This window comes from Thalassophryne amazonica, chromosome 16 (genome assembly GCF_902500255.1).
Source record: "Thalassophryne amazonica chromosome 16, fThaAma1.1, whole genome shotgun sequence".
Lineage (NCBI taxonomy): Eukaryota > Metazoa > Chordata > Actinopteri > Batrachoidiformes > Batrachoididae > Thalassophryne > Thalassophryne amazonica.
Genome location: NC_047118.1, coordinates 19,046,592 through 19,067,554, shown reverse-complemented (window position 1 = coordinate 19,067,554; position 20,963 = coordinate 19,046,592). Strand labels below are relative to the sequence as shown.

The window sequence follows — 20,963 nt, the reverse complement described above, 5'->3', positions numbered from 1 at the left end:
AGATAACTCCAAGTGTTACACAAAAAGTTGCTTAGTGTTTATTCAACTTGCACAGTGTTAAAATGAAACTAATTCCTTGGGTTATATCATTCTCACCATTTTCAAATTAAAGCTCCAGTTTCTATTGTGTTAAAATTTTTATCATTTTTTTTATAGTTGTAAATTTATTACACTTGCAGTGTTACTTTGTGATGAATGATCATGTACTATTAAAACTACAGAAAGTACTTTAAAAAATAGTGTTGTTTTGAAGAATTCCATATTTAGAAATCCACATTTCATCCATTTTTCTAACAACCTAGAATCTTGGATCTACAGACAACCAAGCAGACTGTTGGACTGTGGCGAAAGATGCTATTTATCCCTGTCATTACTGATTGTGGTGAAATCAGTCAGTCAGTCATAAAACATCACAGATGATAAATAAGTTAAATTTTGTTCAGCTGTGATTAAAGTTTCAACTTGAAGTTGCAGTCAAAGCACTTTTAACTCTTATTATCTGGAAGATTGAGGCAATCAGAAAACGTTTTAATCTTCATCAGAGCTTTGTGATGTCATAAGGCAATAACGAACATTTTAATAAAAAATAAAACTTAGAAATGTTATTAATCTTCATCAGAGCTTTGTGATGTAATAAGGCAATAACGAACATTTTAATAAAAAACTAAAACTTAGAAATTGTATTAATCTTCAGTGCTTTTGTGATGTAATAAGGCAATATGAACATTTTAATAAAAAAATAAATTTATTTTATTAATCTTCGTCAGAGTTTTGTGATGTCATAAGGCAATAATGAACATTTTGATAAAAAATAAAACTTAATTTTGTTAATCTTCATCAGAGCTTTGTGATGACATGAACATTTTAATAAAAAAAATAAAACTTATCTCTGTGCTATAAGAACTAAACCCCTTTGACATTTTCAGCCTCAGCAAATAAACATCAAACAGGGGCGGTTACATTATCTGCATCCTTATCTGAGACAATAGTGTTGTTATTCCCCATGCAAAATTCCAGAATTGTTCGGATGTGGCAGAAGCATACGGTCTCTGAGAACTCATCCAGATCTTTCTGCTCACTTTATTCCTCCTCTGTGGTCGTAGGGTGCAGTTGGTGAGAAAGGATCCAAGGGAGACCCAGTAAGTCCAGTCATATGTCTTATTATACCACTTTGCCATTCCTGCACAACAGAGCTTGGTTAGCAGCTGTTCGAACATATGCCGTAGGAAAAGTGCGTTTGTTTGCTGAGACACACTTATGCAGAATGAGACACTGTGTTTACTGTGTTTCTTTGGAGCTAAAGGCCTTCTGCACAGCTGTGTGTGTGTGTTCCTTTGGGCTCTTTTAATAGGATTTGGTTCTGGTGTCTGCAATATTTTAAAAACCACTACAGTGTGTCTTGTGAGCCAAGGCTTTGACCAGAGAGTGCTGATGCACATAGCTGGGTAATCCTATCAAGCAGCAGCCATATCTCTTGGATAAAGCCTGGATTTAGCCAAGTTGTGTGAGAGATGCTCCAGGTGAGAGATGATTGATACAAAGTTTTGTTCTCTTGGGGATGCACTGGTAGGCCAGGGTTTAGATAGCCAACCTTATTCCTTCTACCCCAAACCAAGAACTTTAGCACATGCCTTCTTGATCCCCATTTCCTGTATGGCAAATCCAGAACTCTCTTTAAAATAACGTTTCCTTTCTACCAGGGTATCATTGGTCCCAAAGGAGATCCAGGTCCCGCTGGCCCCCCTGGACCACCAGTGAGTACTTTGATCAGTTTACATCAAAGTTTGAGAAAGTTAAAGTGCCTTATCTTCTACCCAGCACAAAGCAAATCAGGTGAGGTTGGGCAGTGGTATATTACTGATCACTGAGTGGCATCACAATGTGGCACCAGCATCATGACCCCCCCGACTACAGGTGAGAACCGTTAACTCGCACACGCTAAGTCTCAATTCGGCTTTACTTGCGGTCAAGTTGTGGAGCCCGACAATTTAGACTACCTATGAAAGTCAATATTGATTTGACCATTTTTGGGAGGGATCATCAGTGTGGACAATTCTGCACGATGATTTCTTCTTCGTCCTCCGGCTGCTGCAGGTCAGCAAATAGAGCGGACGATTCTGTGCGGAAGATACCTGACGATTCAGAAAGAGTTTTGACTCTTTTTAGATCCTTACTGCCGGTTCAGATTGGGCTGGAATATATACACATGCTACACACACTCCCGCCACATGTTCCAAACCCACTCCAGATGAAGAAATCATCGTCCAGAATCTTCCACGCTGACGAAGCCGTCATCGCTGACCTGGAGCAGCCGAAGGAGGAAGGAAATGATCCCAAACCCACTCCAGATGAAGAAATCATCACTATCCAGGAAGGAATCATGTTTCAAATAGTCAAAACTATTATAATATGGCAAGGTAAGCTGATTTTAAGTTCTTTTGGTCAACTTCTTTAACTCGCAGTCCAATTTTGTGGACCCCAACTCGTGTGAGTAAAGGGGCTCACCTGTGCTACCCTACTACACACACTACACATGAGTTCTGAATTCCCCCTGCTGTAATCTGAATATTTGTTTGTCTCTGGGATTCCCCAGAGATCAAATCGAGCACTGATGAATATGTACTTTAAGCAGTGCCAGCTAGTGAAGGATGAGGGTTTTTTTTTTATTTGTACGTGGAACAGCTGAGATGTACTGCATACAGGGTGAAACAAGGCCTGCAGTTCGAGGGCGCTCCAGCAGAATTACATGAGGGAAGAAATACTGTGCTGTCTGGTGGCCATGACGATGTCCAACTCAGTGATCAATTTTAACAAAAAAATAATTCATCTGAGAATTCAAGAGCGGCTCCTCTGCATAGGGATGCACCAGGAGCTCTGCCTCTTTAATAATAATAAAAAAGTAAAGAAACTTTGCCTCACTTTTGCTGGATGTTGAGGAGGATTAAGCCGCTCTGAATGCAGGTGACAGCTGCTTGGGAAAATCAGCTGAACTGTGCTGTTACTCAGCCCAGTACAGTAAACTGTTAAATTAGTGAATTAAGATTAATAGGCACTGTGGTGGCTAAGTGATTAGTGAAGTCGCTTCCAAAACAGAAATTTCCCAGTTCAAGACCATCCGTGTCTGTTCTCCACGTCCACGCTGATCCACTTTAGCAACCTCGAGCAAAAAGGAAGAAACCAAAGGATCTTATTTGCATGCAAATTAGCATTAGTAAATAGTAATTAATTTATGAGGAAGCATATTAAAGAGCATCATATAGAGGATGTGCAAAGTACAGCCCCTCCCCCAGATTTCATCCAACACCACGTTTCACCGCACACATTGTGATTTGCAAATTGCAGACTTTTCTGTGCACCGATGAGCATGCTGATCTTAAAATGAAGTGTGATCAGGTGCAGTACTGGTGGAACACTATCAAGAGGATGCCGAAGGCAATTTCAGCACAGATCGAATCAGTGTTCAGGTTATGGCACAATATTCTTACAATATGAGCCTTGCATCAGCAGGTTCACAAATGAAAACAACCGCTAAAATAAAAGTAAATATTCTTGCAAATTTAAAAAAAAGCTTCATGTTGCTGCTTCACTGTTTCACCTCAGGGAGCTTTGGTGGCTGCTGTCCACTGTGACTAACTCTGCAGAAATAATCTCACTTGAGTCTACTGTCTAAATAGGAGTAGTAGCTCTTAAAGAGGATGACAGATGACACTCCGATTGGTTTATTTCATGTTGTGCATCAACACACCCATGACTAATTAAGAGAATAAATACAACTCTTGCACCTGTGCCCTACATTTGTACACATTAATGCCATGTTGGACATGCCCCAAATGCAGTGTCACGATGTGCTTCACGTCGTCTGCCACTAATCATGAAGATGTGGTCCAAAATGCCCTTTTTCTTCTTTCTCACATCTCTGTGTTGCCTACAGCAACCTAATGTGTCCTCATATTATACATCACAAAACAGGCTGGACTTGCCCCAAATGTGTTAGCGCAATGTGCTTTTGGCCCTTTTCTATAGATTTTTGAAAATAGGGCCCTGAATGCCTTTCTGTTCTTGCTCACATCTCTGTTACTCACAGGGACTTCCTGCAACATTCATCCAGCCACTGCCCATCAGAGAGGGCAGGAGGAAGAGGAGGGGGCACTCTGATAGGGATGAAGAAGCAGCACCAACCAGGGAGCAAGATTTGGAACTGGACATGGAAGAGTTTGGTCAGGCAGACCAACCTCTAGAAGATCCAGAAGGAATGGAAGAAGTCTTTGCTTCACTTATTTCAATGAAAACTGAGGTGGAGCTGATGAGGAGGCCACTGGGAACCTTTGAGAGCCCTGCACGCACCTGCAAAGAGCTCCTGATGGTCCAGCCTGACTACAAAGATGGTGACATGCTCATGTTTTGCAATATCCTATATATCAAAGCACTTTATGTGTGTGGTTCTGTGACACTGTATGTGTGTCTGCAGCAGAGGCGTGGCTTTCTGTCTGCATGAGCCAGTACCTCACTTAATGGAAAAAGTGCAACATTCACTTCTTTGAGTGATCCATTAGGACATTAATCAATCAGATCAAATCAAATATATTTTATTGCCCCTGCAGGCAAATTTTTCTCTGGCAAAAAGTGATTCAGCAGAGCAAAGCAAAGTGACAGATACAATACAAAAGCAAAAGACAGATAAAAAAAATGCAGTTAAAATGATTAAATCCTACCTTAAAACAACCTTTAAAAAAATTGACCACACAAGCACCCATATTATTACAGATATTTGTCATAAAATGCTTACAGAGGAGTCATTCCCTCATACTAATGTTAGCTGTTAGCATTATGCTGTGTAAAATATGACCTTACTTACAACACACGTGAAAGATTAAATCCATCATGAATCACCTTGGTCACGTCATCAGCCACAGTGTGAAAAGAAACGTACTTATTCACTCGCTCTCACTCACCTTCAACCATTTACTCCAATTAAGGGTCGCGGGGGGCTGGAGCCTATCCCAGCAGTCATAGGGCATGAGGTGGGGTACACCCTGGACAGGACGCCACATTCACATGCACACGTATGGACAATTTAAAGTTTCCAATCCACCTAACCTGCATGTCTTTAAATGTGGGAGGAAACCAGAGCACCTGGAGGGAACCCACACAAACATGGGGAGAACATGCAAACTCCACACAGAAAGGCCACAGGTGGGAATTGATCCCACGACCTTCATGCTGTGAGGCAACAGTGCTAACCACTAATCCAACATGCTACCCTGCAGGTTATATGCCAGATGTTTTTTTCTGACGCAACTCCACATTACATGTGGAAATGTGGCAGGAATGGGGTTTGAACCCAGAAACTTCCGCACTGAAACCAAGCACACTAACCACTCGGCCACCGCCCCTAATCTTACTTATCAATTATTAATAAAAATAAAACTTCTTCTTTGCATTCAGGTGCTGACTGCAAACCAGCTTTTGAGGTACACGTCTCCACTTACTGTATTGGAGTGCGTGGAATCATGTCATTAATCATTCTAAGTTAATACAATACAGAACGTGAAACAATAAAATCCATCCATCCTTTATACTAATGGTCATGGGGGAAGCGGAGAGGGGGGTAGCTGGAGCCTATTCCTTCAGCCATAGGGCATGAGGCAGAATACACCCTGGACAGGAAACCAGTCTATTGCATTTAGGCACCAGGTGGGAAGTGATCCCACGACCTGTTGTTATGACGCAACAGTGTTAACCACTAAGCTACTGTGCTGCCCCAAAACAATAAAATAAAAAATAAAATAAAATAATCAAAACTAAATATCTTAAAACTATTAGGAAACAGCACAAGTTTGACAGTTTTAGCACAATCATACAGTACGTTTAAAAGACTGGACAAGAACACTGAGTGCTGTAGTTTATTTGTAGCCGAAAACCACAGCGTCGATGTGCTGATTCCAACAACGTGCTTACATTTTATTTATTTATTTAAAACAAAACAAAACAATGCTTACAGCTCTGCAACTCTTCACTTGGGCAAAGACGTACCTCTGCAAGTACATTCAGTGCAAGATACATGGATTCCATTGACTTCTTTATCGCCATCTTTCCTCGCTGCACATTCCAGGAGACTACTGGATTGATCCTAACCAAGGTTGTAACCGGGACTCCATCAAAGTCTACTGTAACTTCACTGCTGACGGAGAGACCTGTCTCTACCCAGACAGCAGGATTGAGATGGTAAGTCTCCAATCTCTTGCTGTCAGCTTGCACAAAGCTGACCTCGTCATATTTCATCAGAGAACAAATCGCTTCTTATATCCCTTGAACCTGAAATTTTAGTCAACACCATTTCTCTTTCTCTCTGTGTGCCTAGGTGAAATTAGCAGCATGGAGCAAAGAGAAGCCTGGCAGCTGGTTCAGCCAGTACAGGAAAGGGAAGCAGGTATCAAAATCAGAGCTGATCTCCTGCAATTAGTCACAGCGGGCTGCAAATTCCAGACACATTTTTTCAGCTAAATTGCTGATCTGGCTTGAGAGTGTTTGAATATTACTCATGCATAAGATTGCGGCGCAACCTCATTGCATTTATAGGCTCACATAAATGTATAGACTTTATTAATTTTTTTTTTTTGCATGTGGATTTATGTGAATGTGCTTGCAGGATAATTAAGTGTTCTAGTCCTTGTACGATGACTCGGCCCTGTCAGCAGCTGCTCTCAGCAGTCACTATGACTCATGCAAAGTTCATTTACAAAGTTCAGAGCAGCACATCCGCAGCCATGGCCTTTAAAGTGCACATGATCATAGGTCTCGTGACCCTCTCAGAAAATCGCAGTCATGCCGCCACATGTGTAAATCACTGGCTCTTTCAAAGTACTTGGCTTTGGTCACTTTATTGCACTTTCTTCTCCTCACTTTGTCATTAAAAGTCTGTTACACAGTTGTTACTTTTCACCTTGGCTTTGGCAAAATCCTTTCACATAAATGCAAGACACCTTAAAATATTTGTGTACATGTTTCTGTGCTTTCAAAGGAGCTATGTTGTGCAAAATCATTTTTAAATATCTCAGTATAGTACACTGAATAAATAACCAACTTAATTGAATTTTTTAATTTGGTAATACCTGAATGAATCAAGTTCTTTGAAATTAAGATAAGTTAAATTAACGTGTTAATTCAATTAATTTCAAAGAACTTGATTCATTCAGGTGTTACCATTTGACACATTGATCTGAGGTGGATCTGCATGCTGATTTGGCATGTTTTACACTGTATGCCCTCCCTGATGCAACTTCACATTACATGGAGAAGAGGCAGGGTGGTGTTTAAACCAGGAATCTTCCGCACTGAAACCAAGTGTACTAAACACTTGGCCACCCCCGCCAAAACAGAATACAATCTGCTTTGTATTTTAATTTTAGTCTTTAATTGTAGCCTGGCATCAAAATACCTGAACAGCCAAATCCATGTTCAAGCAGAAATGATGTGCAACTCCACATCAATCAATCAACTTTTTTCTTGTATAGCGCCAAATCACAACAAACAGTTGCCCCAAGGCGCTCCACATTGCAAGGCAAGGCCATACAATAATTATGAAACACAGTCTACGTCTAAAGCAACATAACCAAGGGATGGTCCAGGGTCACCCGATCCAGCCCTAACTATAAGCCTTAGCGAAAAGGAAAGTTTTAAGCCTAATCTTAAAAGTAGAGAGGGTATCTGTCTCCCTGATCTGAATTGGGAGCTGGTTCCACAGGAGAGGAGCCTGAAAGCTGAAGGCTCTGCCTCCCATTCTACTCTTACAAACCCTAGGAACTACAAGTAAGCCCGCAGTCTGAGAGCGAAGCGCTCTAATGGGGTAATATGGTACTACGAGGTCCCTAAGATAAGATGGGACCTGATTATTCAAAACCTTATAAGTAAGAAGAAGAATTTTAAATTCTATTCTAGCATTAACAGGAAGCCAATGAAGGGAGGCCAACACGGGTGAGATATGCTCTCTCCTGCTAGTCCCCGTCAGTACTCTAGCTGCAGCATTCTGAACCAACTGAAGGCTTTTTAGGGAACTTTTAGGACAACCTGATAATAATGAATTACAATAGTCCAGCCTAGAGGAAATAAATGCATGAATTAGTTTTTCAGCATCACTCTGAGACAAGACCTTTCTGATTTTAGAGATATTGCGTAAATGCAAAAAGGCAGTCCTACATATTTGTTTAATATGCGCTTTGAATGACATATCCTGATCAAAAATAACTCCAAGATTTCTCACAGTATTACTAGAGATCAGGGAAATGCCATCCAGAGTAACGATCTGGTTAGACACCATGCTTCTAAGATTTGTGGGGCCAAGTACAATAACTTCAGTTTTATCTGAGTTTAAAAGCAGGAAATTAGAGGTCATCCATGTCTTTATGTCTGTAAGACAATCCTGCAGTTTAGCTAATTGGTGCGTATCCTCTGGCTTCATGGATAGATAAAGCTGGGTATCATCTGCGTAACAATGAAAATTTAAGCAATACCGTCTAATAATACTGCCCAAGGGAAGCATGTATAAAGTGAATAAAATTGGTCCTAGCACAGAACCTTGTGGAACTCCATAATTAACTTTAGTCTGTGAAGAAGATTCCCCATTTACATGAACAAACTGTAATCTATTAGACAAATATGATTCAAACCACTGCAGCGCAATGCCTTTAATACCTATGACATGCTCTAATCTCTGTAATAAAATTTTATGGTCAACAGCATCAAAAGCAGCACTGAGGTCCAACAGAACAAGCACAGAGATAAGTCCACTGTCCGAAGCCATAAGAAGATCATTTGTAACCTTCACTAATGCTGTTTCTGTACTATGATGAATTCTAAAACCTGACTGAAACTCTTCAAATAGACCATTCCTCTGCAGGTGATCAGTTAGCTGTTTTACAACTACCCTCTCAAGAATCTTTGAGAGAAAAGGAAGGTTGGAGATTGGCCTATAATTAGCTAAGATAGCTGGGTCAAGTGATGGCTTTTTAAGTAATGGTTTAATTACTGCCACCTTAAAGGCCTGTGGTACATAACCAACTAACAAAGATAGATTGATCATATTTAAGATTAAAGCATTAAATAATGGTAGGACTTCCTTGAGCAGCCTGGCAGGAATGGGGTCTAATAAGCATGTTGATGGTTTGGATGAAGTAACTAATGAAAATAACTCAGACAGAACAATCGGAGAGAAAGAGTCTAACCAAATACCGGCATCACTGAAAGCAGCCAAAGATAACGATACATCTTTGGGATGGTTATGAGTAATTTTTTCTCTAATAGTCAAAATTTTGTTAGCAAAGAAAGTCATGAAGTCATTACTAGTTAAAGTTAAAGGAATACTCGGCTCAATAGAGCTCTGACTCTTTGTCAGCCTGGCTACAGTGCTGAAAAGAAACCTGGGGTTGTTCTTATTTTCTTCAATTAGTGATGAGTAGAAAGATGTCCTAGCTTCACGAAGGGCTTTCTTATAGAGCAACAAACTCTTTTTCCAGGCTAAGTGAAGATCTTCTAAATTAGTGAGACGCCATTTCCTCTCCAACTTACGGGTTATCTGCTTTAAGCTACGAGTTTGTGAGTTATACCACGGAGTCAGACACTTCTGATTTAAAGCTCTCTTTTTCAGAGGAGCTACAGCATCCAAAGTTGTCTTCAATGAGGATGTAAAACTATTGACAAGATACTCTAACTCCCTTACAGAGTTTAGGTAGCTACTCTGCTCTGTGTTGGTATATGACATTAGAGAACATAAAGAAGGAATCATATCCTTAAACCTAGTTACAGCGCTAGTAATGTAACCTAGTTACATTACGTGGAGAACAGGCAAGGGTGGTGTTTCAACCTTCCGCACTAGAAATAAGCAGACTAACTGCTTGGTCATCACCCCTGCCAAAAAAAAAGTTGCCTGAAAAAGTGGTCTAAAACAGCTTCTTTTAGACTTCCGTGACGCAAATTGCAGAAATCTATATGTGCTTCCGCTCCTGTAGATTTTGTTTGTACCTACCAAAAAACAAACAAACAAACAAACAAAACCCTCAAACTCTAAGAAAATGCAGCATTCATTCATTTTCTATCTCAGCTTACTCCAATTAAGGGTCACAGTGTCATGGTAAGAGGTGGCTTGGCACCAGTGTTACCAGATGTACGATAATTATCGTATTTGTACGATAGCTTTGCCCTCTGTATGATGTACGATCAATAATGGGAAAAAATCCAAAATGTATGATAATTTCAGTTGGTTGCCCATGCACTCAGGCGGCATCAAAGACACACCACACACAGGGCTGCTGCTAGCTTTGGCCGGCCCAGGACAAAGTCATTTGAAAGCCCACCCCCTCTCCATACAAAGTAATGAGTTCCCAATTCTCTGCCCTGCCCCTCCCTCCCTGGGCCCGAGACAACTGACCTGTAATGTAGACTGTTTTGGCTGCACATACGTAGCTTAGCCCACCCCCACCCCCGTCACCATCACTACACACACACACACACACACACACACACACACACACACACACACACACACACACACACACACACACACACACACACACACACACACACAACTTTTGAGCCTAGCAGCTAGTCTGGTAATTAACATGTTTGTGTCCCTTCACAGAAAAAAAAAAATCTTTCTAGTCTGGTAGTGCATTTGCGTTCTTTTTGTGCCATAGTTTCGATATTGTGAATTACTGTTTAAAAATGTGACATAATATTCTTTGGAAATTAAAAAACCCCCCCGCTAAAATAGCTATGTTGTATGCGTTTTGTTTGTGTACGATAATTTCTCATAAAATACGATAATTTTGAGGTTTTGGTACGATAGTTGCATATTTCCTATCTGGCAACACTGCTTGGCACTAAAAACAGTAGGATGCCAATGCAGACTCACAGACATGAAGGTTTGGAGTGAATTAAAGGCTTTATCTTGTAAACTAGCAGGAGATTCGGTACACAGGATTACAGTCAGTGAGGCAGAGGTATCAGGCAAGGTACAAGCTGAGGCGTGAAACACATGGTGTTGAGGCGTACCAAAGGCAGAGACAGAGGCAGGGTCAAAAACAAGCAGAGTTCAGGGTACGGCAAAGCAGAGGTCGGAACAAACAAGCAAGGTCAAAAATTACAAAACAACCAGGACTTGGACATGAGGCTGGAATGTGAAATAAATTCAACAATCTGGCAAGGAACTGTGGGACTATGAGGGCTTATATAATGGGCAGGGTAATCAGGGTGTGAAATGAGGAACGGGTGTAAGGAAGGTTCTGGAAGAGGGGTGACTCAGGAACAGTGCAAAGGCAAGTGCAAGAGTGTGAAGTGACACAAAAAAACAAAGCAGACCAAAGCAAGAGAAACAGGTGGCAGAAAAAACCAACAGTGCAAAACATGACATGCCCAAAGACCAACAATAAGTGACGTGAACAAAACAAAGGGGCAACCATTATAATACAGTACATACAAAAAATGATAATAAAATGGCAACACAAACAACAGACTAAACAGAAAATAAATGAACAGAAAACAAAACCAGAGACTACAGAATACAGACAATGCAATGAATGACTACTCAAAAAATAAATGATAACCAGAGATTGAAACCTGTGACCAAATCATCAAAGAAATAAACAGAACCAAACTGAGACTTAAATGATCAAGTATAATCATATGAAAAATAAAACAGAATCCTCAGAGAAAGTCTGGATATGGGCAGGGGATAAACCCAGACATGAACCCTGGGCCGGGGCAGAACCTGACAGACGGGGGCTGGAGCCTATCCAAGCAGTCATAGGGTAAGAGGCAGAGAAACAACTGGACAGAATGCCAATCTGTTACAGGGCCACATATAGATAAACACCTTCACACAGACAGTGTTAAAGTTTTAGAATTCACCTACATATCTTTGGAAGGGGAAGCACCCATAGGGAGCTGACACGAACACAGGGACAACATGCAAACTCCACACAGAAAGGTCCAGGTGGGAAGTGAACCCAGGAACTTCTTGATGTGAGGCAACAGTGTTAACCACGAACTCACCATGTCACCTGTCTATGTGGAAAGTTCTTGTAAGTTTCTAGTCCACACCAATTTCAAACAAACCTATGAGTGCAAATAATTTTAACCGGAGGCCCAGTGTACATATTTTACCAAGGAATAGTGTTTATAATTGTGATCTATAATTGCTAATGGTCTTCTTTAGGAGAAGCTTGAGAATTGCAGTTTTCAAGGACTGTGGAAAATAGCCTGATAGAGGAGATTATCCATAGGAAATCTCATGCATGGCATGAAAATGGGTCTTAAAAAAGTTAATAAAGGATCAAGACAGCAGGTAGAATGTTTTAGCTGCAGCAAATTTTTCTTTCCAGTATTTTCTATTCAACTCTTTTAAATTCTGTCATGTTATCTAAGTTTGTACTGTGGACTTTGATGAAAGGTAAGAAGATGTTTTTCGTGTGTTAGGATTCTCTGGCTAATGGCTAACCTTGCGTATTTGTGTCATCCAGTTCTCCTACAATGACAGGGATGGGAACCCTGTGCACGTGGTACAGCTGACCTTTCTGAAACTTCTCAGTGCCACGGCCAAGCAGAGCTTCACCTACACCTGCCAAAACTCTGCAGGTTGGTTTGACAACACGTCAAACTCCTACCAACACGCCCTGCGCTTCAGAGGCAGCAATGACGAGGAGCTGACACAAGCCAAAAGCCCCTTCATTACAGCAGTGCACGATGGATGCCAGGTCAGTGGACAACTATTTGGACAAAAAGGAAATAGTCTCGGTGTCTTTGAATTCATGAAGACATGAATTTGGCAAAACATACGCTAATGAAAGGCATTCACACTCTCAACCACACAATATAAATGTACAAGTAAATATACATATGACTGTAATGCTGTTTTTATATACAAAATAATAATATGACTGTGTGATTTCATTTTGAAGCCATTCATCACAGTCATTCACAAATATTTTGCTGATCAGTATATGCTTTAGATCATCCATCCAGGCTTTTTTGTTGTTGAAATATACAATAAAGGAGGTTTTTGGACCACGTTTTCCTTTGGCCATTGACCAGACTACTTCAAAATGTAATCATCTCTACATATCTATCCAAGTAATACCCCCTGTTGTGTTGTATAGTAACGAAGTAAAAATACTTCACTACTGTACTTAAGTACGTTTTGGGAGACTTTGTAATTTACTTGAGTTTTTTAAATTCAGATTACTTTCACTTTTACTTCACTACATTTCCGACCTTAATTGCATACTTCTACTCCAATACATTTTCTATGCACCATGCTGTTACTCGTTACAAAAAAAACAAAAAACACAAACACACACGAAAAAAGTCATGTTTTCACCCAGAGACACCACTCATTACTAGTGACTGCAATGAACTCAGGCCGATTTGTCACAAGGCATGATAGGTAGGCTTTTTTGCAGTTGTGCACTTGGGGGGTGTTTGTCAGGAAAATGATAATTTCTCTACATTGATTACAGACCTGCAGCGGGTCTGTAATCAACTTTTCTGCAGCGCAGCTTTGCTTTGAACCTTTGCTTTTTTTATTTCGCTTTATCGTAATTTTTTTCCCGCTAAAACCCTGAAGAGTATATGTCTGAGTAATATTTAATATTTTTATGTTAAACCGACCTGTTATGGTCTTCTGAAACAGTTGATAGATGTATTTTATAACTTAAAAATGGGACTGATGCTAACGCGCTAGCATGTCTATGGCGTTTTCAATGTTAAAGTTAGCATTAAGCTGTTCGCATCAGTACGTTTGTGTTGATTTGTTTTCTGTATAATTAATGGCTCAGCATTCGTTGTCGTAAAAGAGTCAAATTGTAATTTTTTTAATTTATTTTTATTCATATATTATAGCAACAACAATAATAGTCTACATAATAGACAATAATAGTCAATAATATTAGACTAATAATGTTACAATACAATTTTAGAGAAAGAGACAAAAAGAACCTAATGAAACAAAACAACAGAAAAGATAAAACCACGTAACAATGAAAATAAATAAATACATATAGAAATAAATAACTGTTTCCTGTGAACACCTAGTGAGTAGCCTACTCTCGTTTAGGTTTTGAAACCTTGTTTTTGAAGTGTTTTTGTGTGATGTGTACAATTTTCAGTATTTTGACTAATACAAGTACTACCAGTCATTTACAAGCCTAGATAAACTTTTATTAAAAAAAACCAGTCCGTTTTTTGATTATTAACATTTACTTGTACTTTTACTTTCAATACTTGAGTACATTTAGTTGTACATTACTTGTCATACTTAAGTACAATAAATACTAGATACTTTAAGACTTTTAATTGAGTAGCATTTCAATCGGTTACTTGAACTTCTACCAAAGTCATTTTTTAATGGGTATCTGTACTTTTACTTAAGTGTGATTTTCCGGTACTTTATACAACACTGCCCCCCCCCCCCCCCCCCCCCCATATATATGTATGTATGTATGTATGTGTGTGTGTGTGTGTGTGTGTGTGAGAAAGGGGGTTTCAGACACGACCCAACAACCCCAAAATCTAATCAGCTCCAAATTTCTACCCAAGTAATATTCCCACCAACTTTGAAGGAAATCGATCCCAACAGATTTTTGAATTATCTTGTCCACAGATGCACACACACACACACACACACACACACACACCACCCTGCTTCGCCAGCAAACTCTGTAATAACACCCTTATTCTTCTTTTGCAGTCACGGAGCGGTCAGGAAAGGACTGTCCTAGAAATCGAGCCCCCTTCAGCGGAGTTGCTTCCTCTCATAGATGTGGCTCCAGTAGACTTTGGCAACAACAACCAAAAGTTTGGATTCCAAGTTGGACGTGTGTGCTTCAACGGTTAACATTGAGCCAAATACAAACAAAGACCTGTGACATCAAGGTTTTTTTTAAACCAAAAAAAATTGACTTTTTTATCACTGCCCAAACTGATATTTATTATATTCCTGTATGTGGTGGGTTTGTGGTCTTTTAAAACTCTTCAGCAGCCAATTAAATTGATTCTATGACTTTAAAACCATAAGAGGAATAACCAAAAGGAAATATTCCAGTTTGATATATTTAATTTGAAGAAGGTTTGCTTCCTTTTCTTCCTGCTCCAGCGTGCTGTTCTACAAGTATGAAGAGCATACCACTTAAACATACCAGATGGTTCAGGAATGGAGTCTGTCATCAATCAGCTGAGTGCAACTTGCCTGAAAAGTATTTGCAACCTCATTTAACAAGGTCATTTATCGTGGCTCAGGCCAAAAACAGAGAGATGGAGAGAAAAAAGAAACTGTCTGTCTTTCTCATTTTGCATGCTCCAGTTTCACTATAATGACAACTGCATTGGAAACTAGTGTAGCACATTAATTCCACACAAGCACCAAAATTAATTTCCTGTGTCCAGGAGTGATAAATTGTCCTTTTTACCCTTCAACTGTAGTTTGCTCAGTGAATTAACTTGATTGCTATTCAACAGACATAGCTACTTATTGAACGCTACACTTACTTGAAGGGATAAGGCTGTTTTCTTTATTGGAGTGCTTCCCTCCACAGGCTTGATAATAGGCTTTTGCAGCCCAGTGTTTCCACAGGCGGGTGCTCTTAAGTGTCTACTGCGATATATACTGTACCTGTGCATATGTTACAAAGTTTAAAAGGCATCAATGGAATTAGAGGATGTTGATTAAAATGAACATTTCCTGCAGTTTTATCGTAGATGTAATCACATCCTTGTTTCTTCTCTATTCAGACGTTTTTATGTTTAAAAGGTTAAGTATTAGTCCATTAGCTGGGGGGTCAATCGTGATATTTTCAGAAATAAAACAATAATTCTTCTTGTGATTTTATATATATATATATATATATATATATATATATATATATATATATATATATATATATATATATATACGAGGGCTGTCAATAAAGTAACGGTCCTTTTTATTTTTTTCAAAAACTATATGGATTTCATTCATATGTTTTTACGTCAGACATGCTTGAACCCTCGTGCGCATGCGTGAGTTTTTCCACGCCTGTCGGTGACGTCATTCACCTGTGAGCACTCCTTGTGTGAGGAGTCGTCCAGCCCCTCGTCGGAATTCCTTTGTCTGAGAAGTTGCTGAGAGACTGGCGCGTTGTTTGATCAAAATTTTTTCTAAACCTGTGAGACACATCGAAGTGGACACGGTTCGAAAAATTAAGCTGGTTTTCAGTGAAAATTTTAACGGCTGATGAGAGATTTTGAGGTGAGACTGTCGCTTTAAGGACTTTTCACGGTGCGAGATGTCGCGCAGCGCTCTCAGGCGGCGTCATCAGCCTGTTTCAAGCTGAAAACCTCCACATTTCAGGCTCTATTGATCTAGGACGTCGTGAGAGAACAGAGAAGTTTCAGAAGAAGTCGGTTTCAGCATTTTATCCAGATATTGCACTGTTAAAGGAGATTTTTTTAATGAAAGACGTGCGGACAGGTCCGCGCGTCGGGACGCAGCCGCCGCGACGCTCCGCCACAGGAAAAACACCTCTGTTGAAAGCCTTAAGGACAAGTTGGAACATGTCCTGCCTGTTAAACAATTTCTCATATACTCACTCCACTGAAAGCCATCAAAAGCCGCCTGGATTTTACAAATGGTTATCAACACGGAGGTGTTTTTCCTGTGCCGCCTGGCATGGAAACTGATTTGTCTGTGGAGAAGGTGCTGGCTGAAGAGTCCTCACCCTCATCAACATCATGTGTAGCACCTGTGACTGGTGCTCACATGCAACCTTAAAGACTTTCAGCTGAAGCAGATAATTGGATGGCGTTCTGCATTTAAGTCATGTGTGATTCAAGCAGAACTGCCGGGAACTCGACCTTGTGATGTCCGTTTGTGAGACGCTGAGGACCGCGCCTGGGTTTGACACATCGAGCCCGTGAAGCAAGGAAGGGTGAGGACACATGCTGTCAGCACACATCAAAGGTGATTAAGTGTTTGACTAATTGTTGATAGTAACTTGGTGTTTTGTTACGCAGTATACTGGAATTGTGATGAGAATTGTGCAGTTTGCTTCTCACTGCTGTGGCGTGCGGATAAGTGATCCTCCACTTGTTGTGAGAAGCTGCTCATTTGCATAAAGTTAAAAAATACAGACCTGAATGTGTTGCTGATAGCGTGTGTCTTTTGAAAGATATTGTTGTAACTGCTGACTTACCTCACCTCTTCTTTGCTTCACAGAGAGTCAGTTTGTCGTGTCCACCTGGGGGGTGTTTGTCTGGTGGTAGTGGGTCCAGAAACGCCGGGCTTCTATCCTTTTGGGCGCTTAAGAGCGTGCCAACAGTCACTCCACCAGAAGGACGTTGTTTCAGTTTTGTACACATTATTATGCACAGGTGAAAAATAAATTGTTTCTGTTGTTGGAACCGCTTTCTGGTTATTTTTAGCGCTGGGTTCTGTCTGACGCAGGTCCGCTCCTCAACTCGCGTCGACACATAACAAATGAGTAGGAAAAAATTCAAATCTATAGCTCAATTTGTTGTTAATATGTATTAATTTGAAATAGGGTACCCTGTACATTTTCATTGCAAGACCACATTTTGTGAATGTGGCTTGTGCAGTGAGTGTAAAAACTTGATGACAACACACAAAAAAGATGCCACTGCTACATTGCTATTATCCCTTATCATAAACTAGGGATATATGTCTTGCCAAAAATCACTGAGGATTACTGGCCTCACTGGTACCGATGGCTGATATTTCAGGGTCTGGCTCTTGGACTACATGCATTGCTGTTCACTTGACACATGTTCATTTTCAGTGGTGCTAAAACGTGATTATGTTGTTTTTATGTATGCCAAAGTGTTTGCATCTCTCTGTCTGCAGGATTAAAGGGCTAGTGAGGCAGAGATTTATTGGTCTATCAGCTGCACCCCCAGAGCCTGGAGACTAGCCTGCTGTTCGTTTGTTTTTTGCACGTCTTCTGGCTGATCGTGCCAATTTCACAAAGCCAGTGAAAGGTGGTTAGAGACAGTATATTTGATTACTTCAGAGGGAAACTCACTGGGTTTATTCTAATGTCTTTGGACAGTAAATCCAATATGTACAAGTAAAGACAACGGGTTCCATCTACTTAAATTGGAGTGTTAAGCCTGCAGTTGTTGTCCTCACATGACAAATCATTGATATTTTATTATGGACAAGCACATGATGTGTAGAAAAGGCATAATGCCAAAAAAGGTAAAGAAAAACAGTAAAAAAAAAAACAGAAATAATTATGGAAACACAAAAATACATAAACAATAAATCTGAAATATAAAAAGAAAAAATACATGAAAGAATAATTCAGCATTTTTTATTTTCACATTTATTTGTCCTGTTATTTCTGTATTTTTTGTGTTATATTTAAATAGATAGAATTTTCAATTTATATGATTTCATATATTTATTTTTATGTTTTTTCCCTTGAATTTTCTCTGCCCCCTCACACACACACTGACAGTAAGATGATCATGCACTTGTGGGCGGGGCTTACTGTACAGACTGAGTAGCTGATTGGTCAGTGCCACAATATGATTTGAACAGCGCACTATCAAAATGCACCCAGCTCAAGACACTATGGTCTTCAATTTAACTTTGTTTGCAATTTTTTTTGTTTAAACGCTTTACGTTTGTGTCTGGTCAAAAAGGTTTGTTGTGTTTTTCTGTACTGAGCCACAGTCACTTGACATATTTTGCATGGTGCCTTTCTAAAAATGATCATTGTGTTTAAAGCTGGAGTGCTGCCACAAAACAGACTGCCGGCTGCTTGGGGAACAAAAATATTGTTGGCTTCCCACAGAAGTAAAACATGAGTAAAACCTGATTAAAACTTTGGATTAATTATTTAAAAACATGACATTTCTGAAGCTGCCCACAGGTAGAGTATCGATTCACTCTGTCGTGCAGCTCTCAGTCACATAACTGAATCTGTTTACATGGTTTTATAATTTTACATAATAAAGTCTATGATTAAAGGAATTTTGTTAACTCCCCAGCCTGGCAGGAAGCCGCCCCCACAACCATTCAGTTGTCATTGCTTGTCCCCTGTAAGCCAAATTGTTAATATGGAAAAGAAAAAAGAAAATGAAAATACATATATTTAAAAATAATAAATGCATTAAGTATATTTCAAAATATATTAAAAACACAAAAATGCATATAAAATGATAAATATATATTTAAAATATATGGAAATTAATGTATATAGAAATAAGTGAATTGAAATGTGAAAATAAAATGAAATGCTCTTATTTTTTATACTCTTAAATTTTTTTATGCTTCCCCAATTATATTTGTTTATTCCTCTTCATATTTCACCATTCCAATGATATTCTTCTTAATGTTTCATTTATACTTCTTTACAATTCAAAATTATTTCTTTATTCTTTTCTTCATTTAATGATATTTAGGCACACTGACTATTGCATAATGAAAATTTTAGGTTTCTTCTAAAATGTGGCATCTATTTTCTTTTATTCTAGTTTATTTTATTTTAATTTTTGGAGGGCTGTAAATCTTAAAATGTCCTTGTGTCGTATTAATGTTACTATGGGTGCTTTTCTCGAGTTGTTCAAGTGCTCGCTCTCCGAGGAGCAACTCAGTTTTAAGTGACATAACTACTACTGTTTACCTAGTTTTCAGGCAGAAAGTTTTATATTAACAAATTAAAACTGAGCTGTGAAATACATGTGATGCATTTTTTTGGTTGGTTTCCTTTTCTGTCCTTCAAGTCTATGTCTGCAGCATGAGCGATTAAGAAGTATAGACTGTGATGTTCAAATTATTTCTTCATATTTGAACATTGCAGTAATTAACTCGTCTCCCTTTGTCCCATCCTGCACCGCTCCTTTGTGTAAATGGTTTGTTGTACTAATCTTATAGACTGTACAGTTATTCTGAGGACTTAATGAGTAACAGCAACCTGTTGCCAGAATGAAAAAAAAAATGTACTTGTCAGTTGATGTGCAAATAAAACCAAAGAAATACTATTTTTGTTTTCATACAGACTTGGAATAGAATCTGCAAAAGAAAAAAAAATATCATAAAAGGGGCGCTCATTAGAATGCATACTACTGCCAAATCTCAAAATGTCCTTGTTTTGGCTGTCCTCTGTATCTTCCTCTGTCACACCAACCACCTGCATGTCCTCTCTCAGCACATCCATGAACCTCCTCTTTGGCCTCCCTCTTCTCCTCCTGCCTGGTGGCTCCATCCTCAGCATCCTTCTCCCTATATACCCTGGGTCCCTCCTCAGCACATGTAACATTCAAAGTCCCCACTCTCATTTCCACCCTTCTAGTTTTCTTCTTCTCCCGCTGTTCGTGGCAACGTTTTCCTCCTCTTCTTCGTCGTCTTCGCCCAGCAGTAGCCCAATTTCCACCGGCACCCTGTTGGGCAATAGCACCGGTGGCGGACGTTGTTAACCCGGGCCGCGACCGATCCGGTATGGGAATTCGATTCTGAGTCTGCATAGTTGGGTTGGCTTGTTTTACGCTGGATGCCCTTCCTGACACAACCCTCCTCATTTATCCGGGCTTGGGACCGGCACTCAGAATGTACTGGCTGCACACCCCATGTGGCTGAGTTATATATATATATATATATACACTCAACAAAAATATAAACGCAACACTTTTGGTTTTGCTCCCATTTTGTATGAGATGAACTCAAAGATCTAAAACTTTTTCCACATACACAATATCACCATTTCCCTCAAATATTGTTCACAAACCAGTCTAAATCTGTGACAGTGAGCACTTCTCCTTTGCTGAGATAATCCATCCCACGTCACAGGTGTGCCATACCAAGATGCTGATTAGACACCATGATTAGTGCACAGGTGTGCCTTAGACTGCCCACAATAAAAGGCCACTCTGAAAGGTGCAGTTTTATCACACAGCACAATGCCACAGATGTCGCAAGA

The 20,963-nt window shown here is 39.7% G+C and overlaps 1 protein-coding gene across 2 annotated transcripts in view; it reads left to right on the top strand.

Moving 5' to 3' along the window:
* col5a3a (collagen, type V, alpha 3a) overlaps positions 1–15,661 on the top strand; it is a 212,316-nt gene extending 196,655 nt beyond the window's left edge. For both annotated transcript variants that reach the window (XM_034189960.1, XM_034189959.1), the window contains 7 exons: positions 1,104–1,139; positions 1,701–1,754; positions 4,085–4,385; positions 6,113–6,225; positions 6,362–6,430; positions 12,513–12,746; positions 14,738–15,661. In XM_034189960.1, coding sequence (XP_034045851.1) covers positions 1,104–1,139; positions 1,701–1,754; positions 4,085–4,385; positions 6,113–6,225; positions 6,362–6,430; positions 12,513–12,746; positions 14,738–14,884 — 954 coding nt within the window. In that variant the 3' untranslated portion in view covers positions 14,885–15,661. The remainder of the gene's footprint in view (positions 1–1,103; positions 1,140–1,700; positions 1,755–4,084; positions 4,386–6,112; positions 6,226–6,361; positions 6,431–12,512; positions 12,747–14,737) is intronic.
* The last annotated feature ends 5,302 nt before the right edge of the window (positions 15,662–20,963 follow it).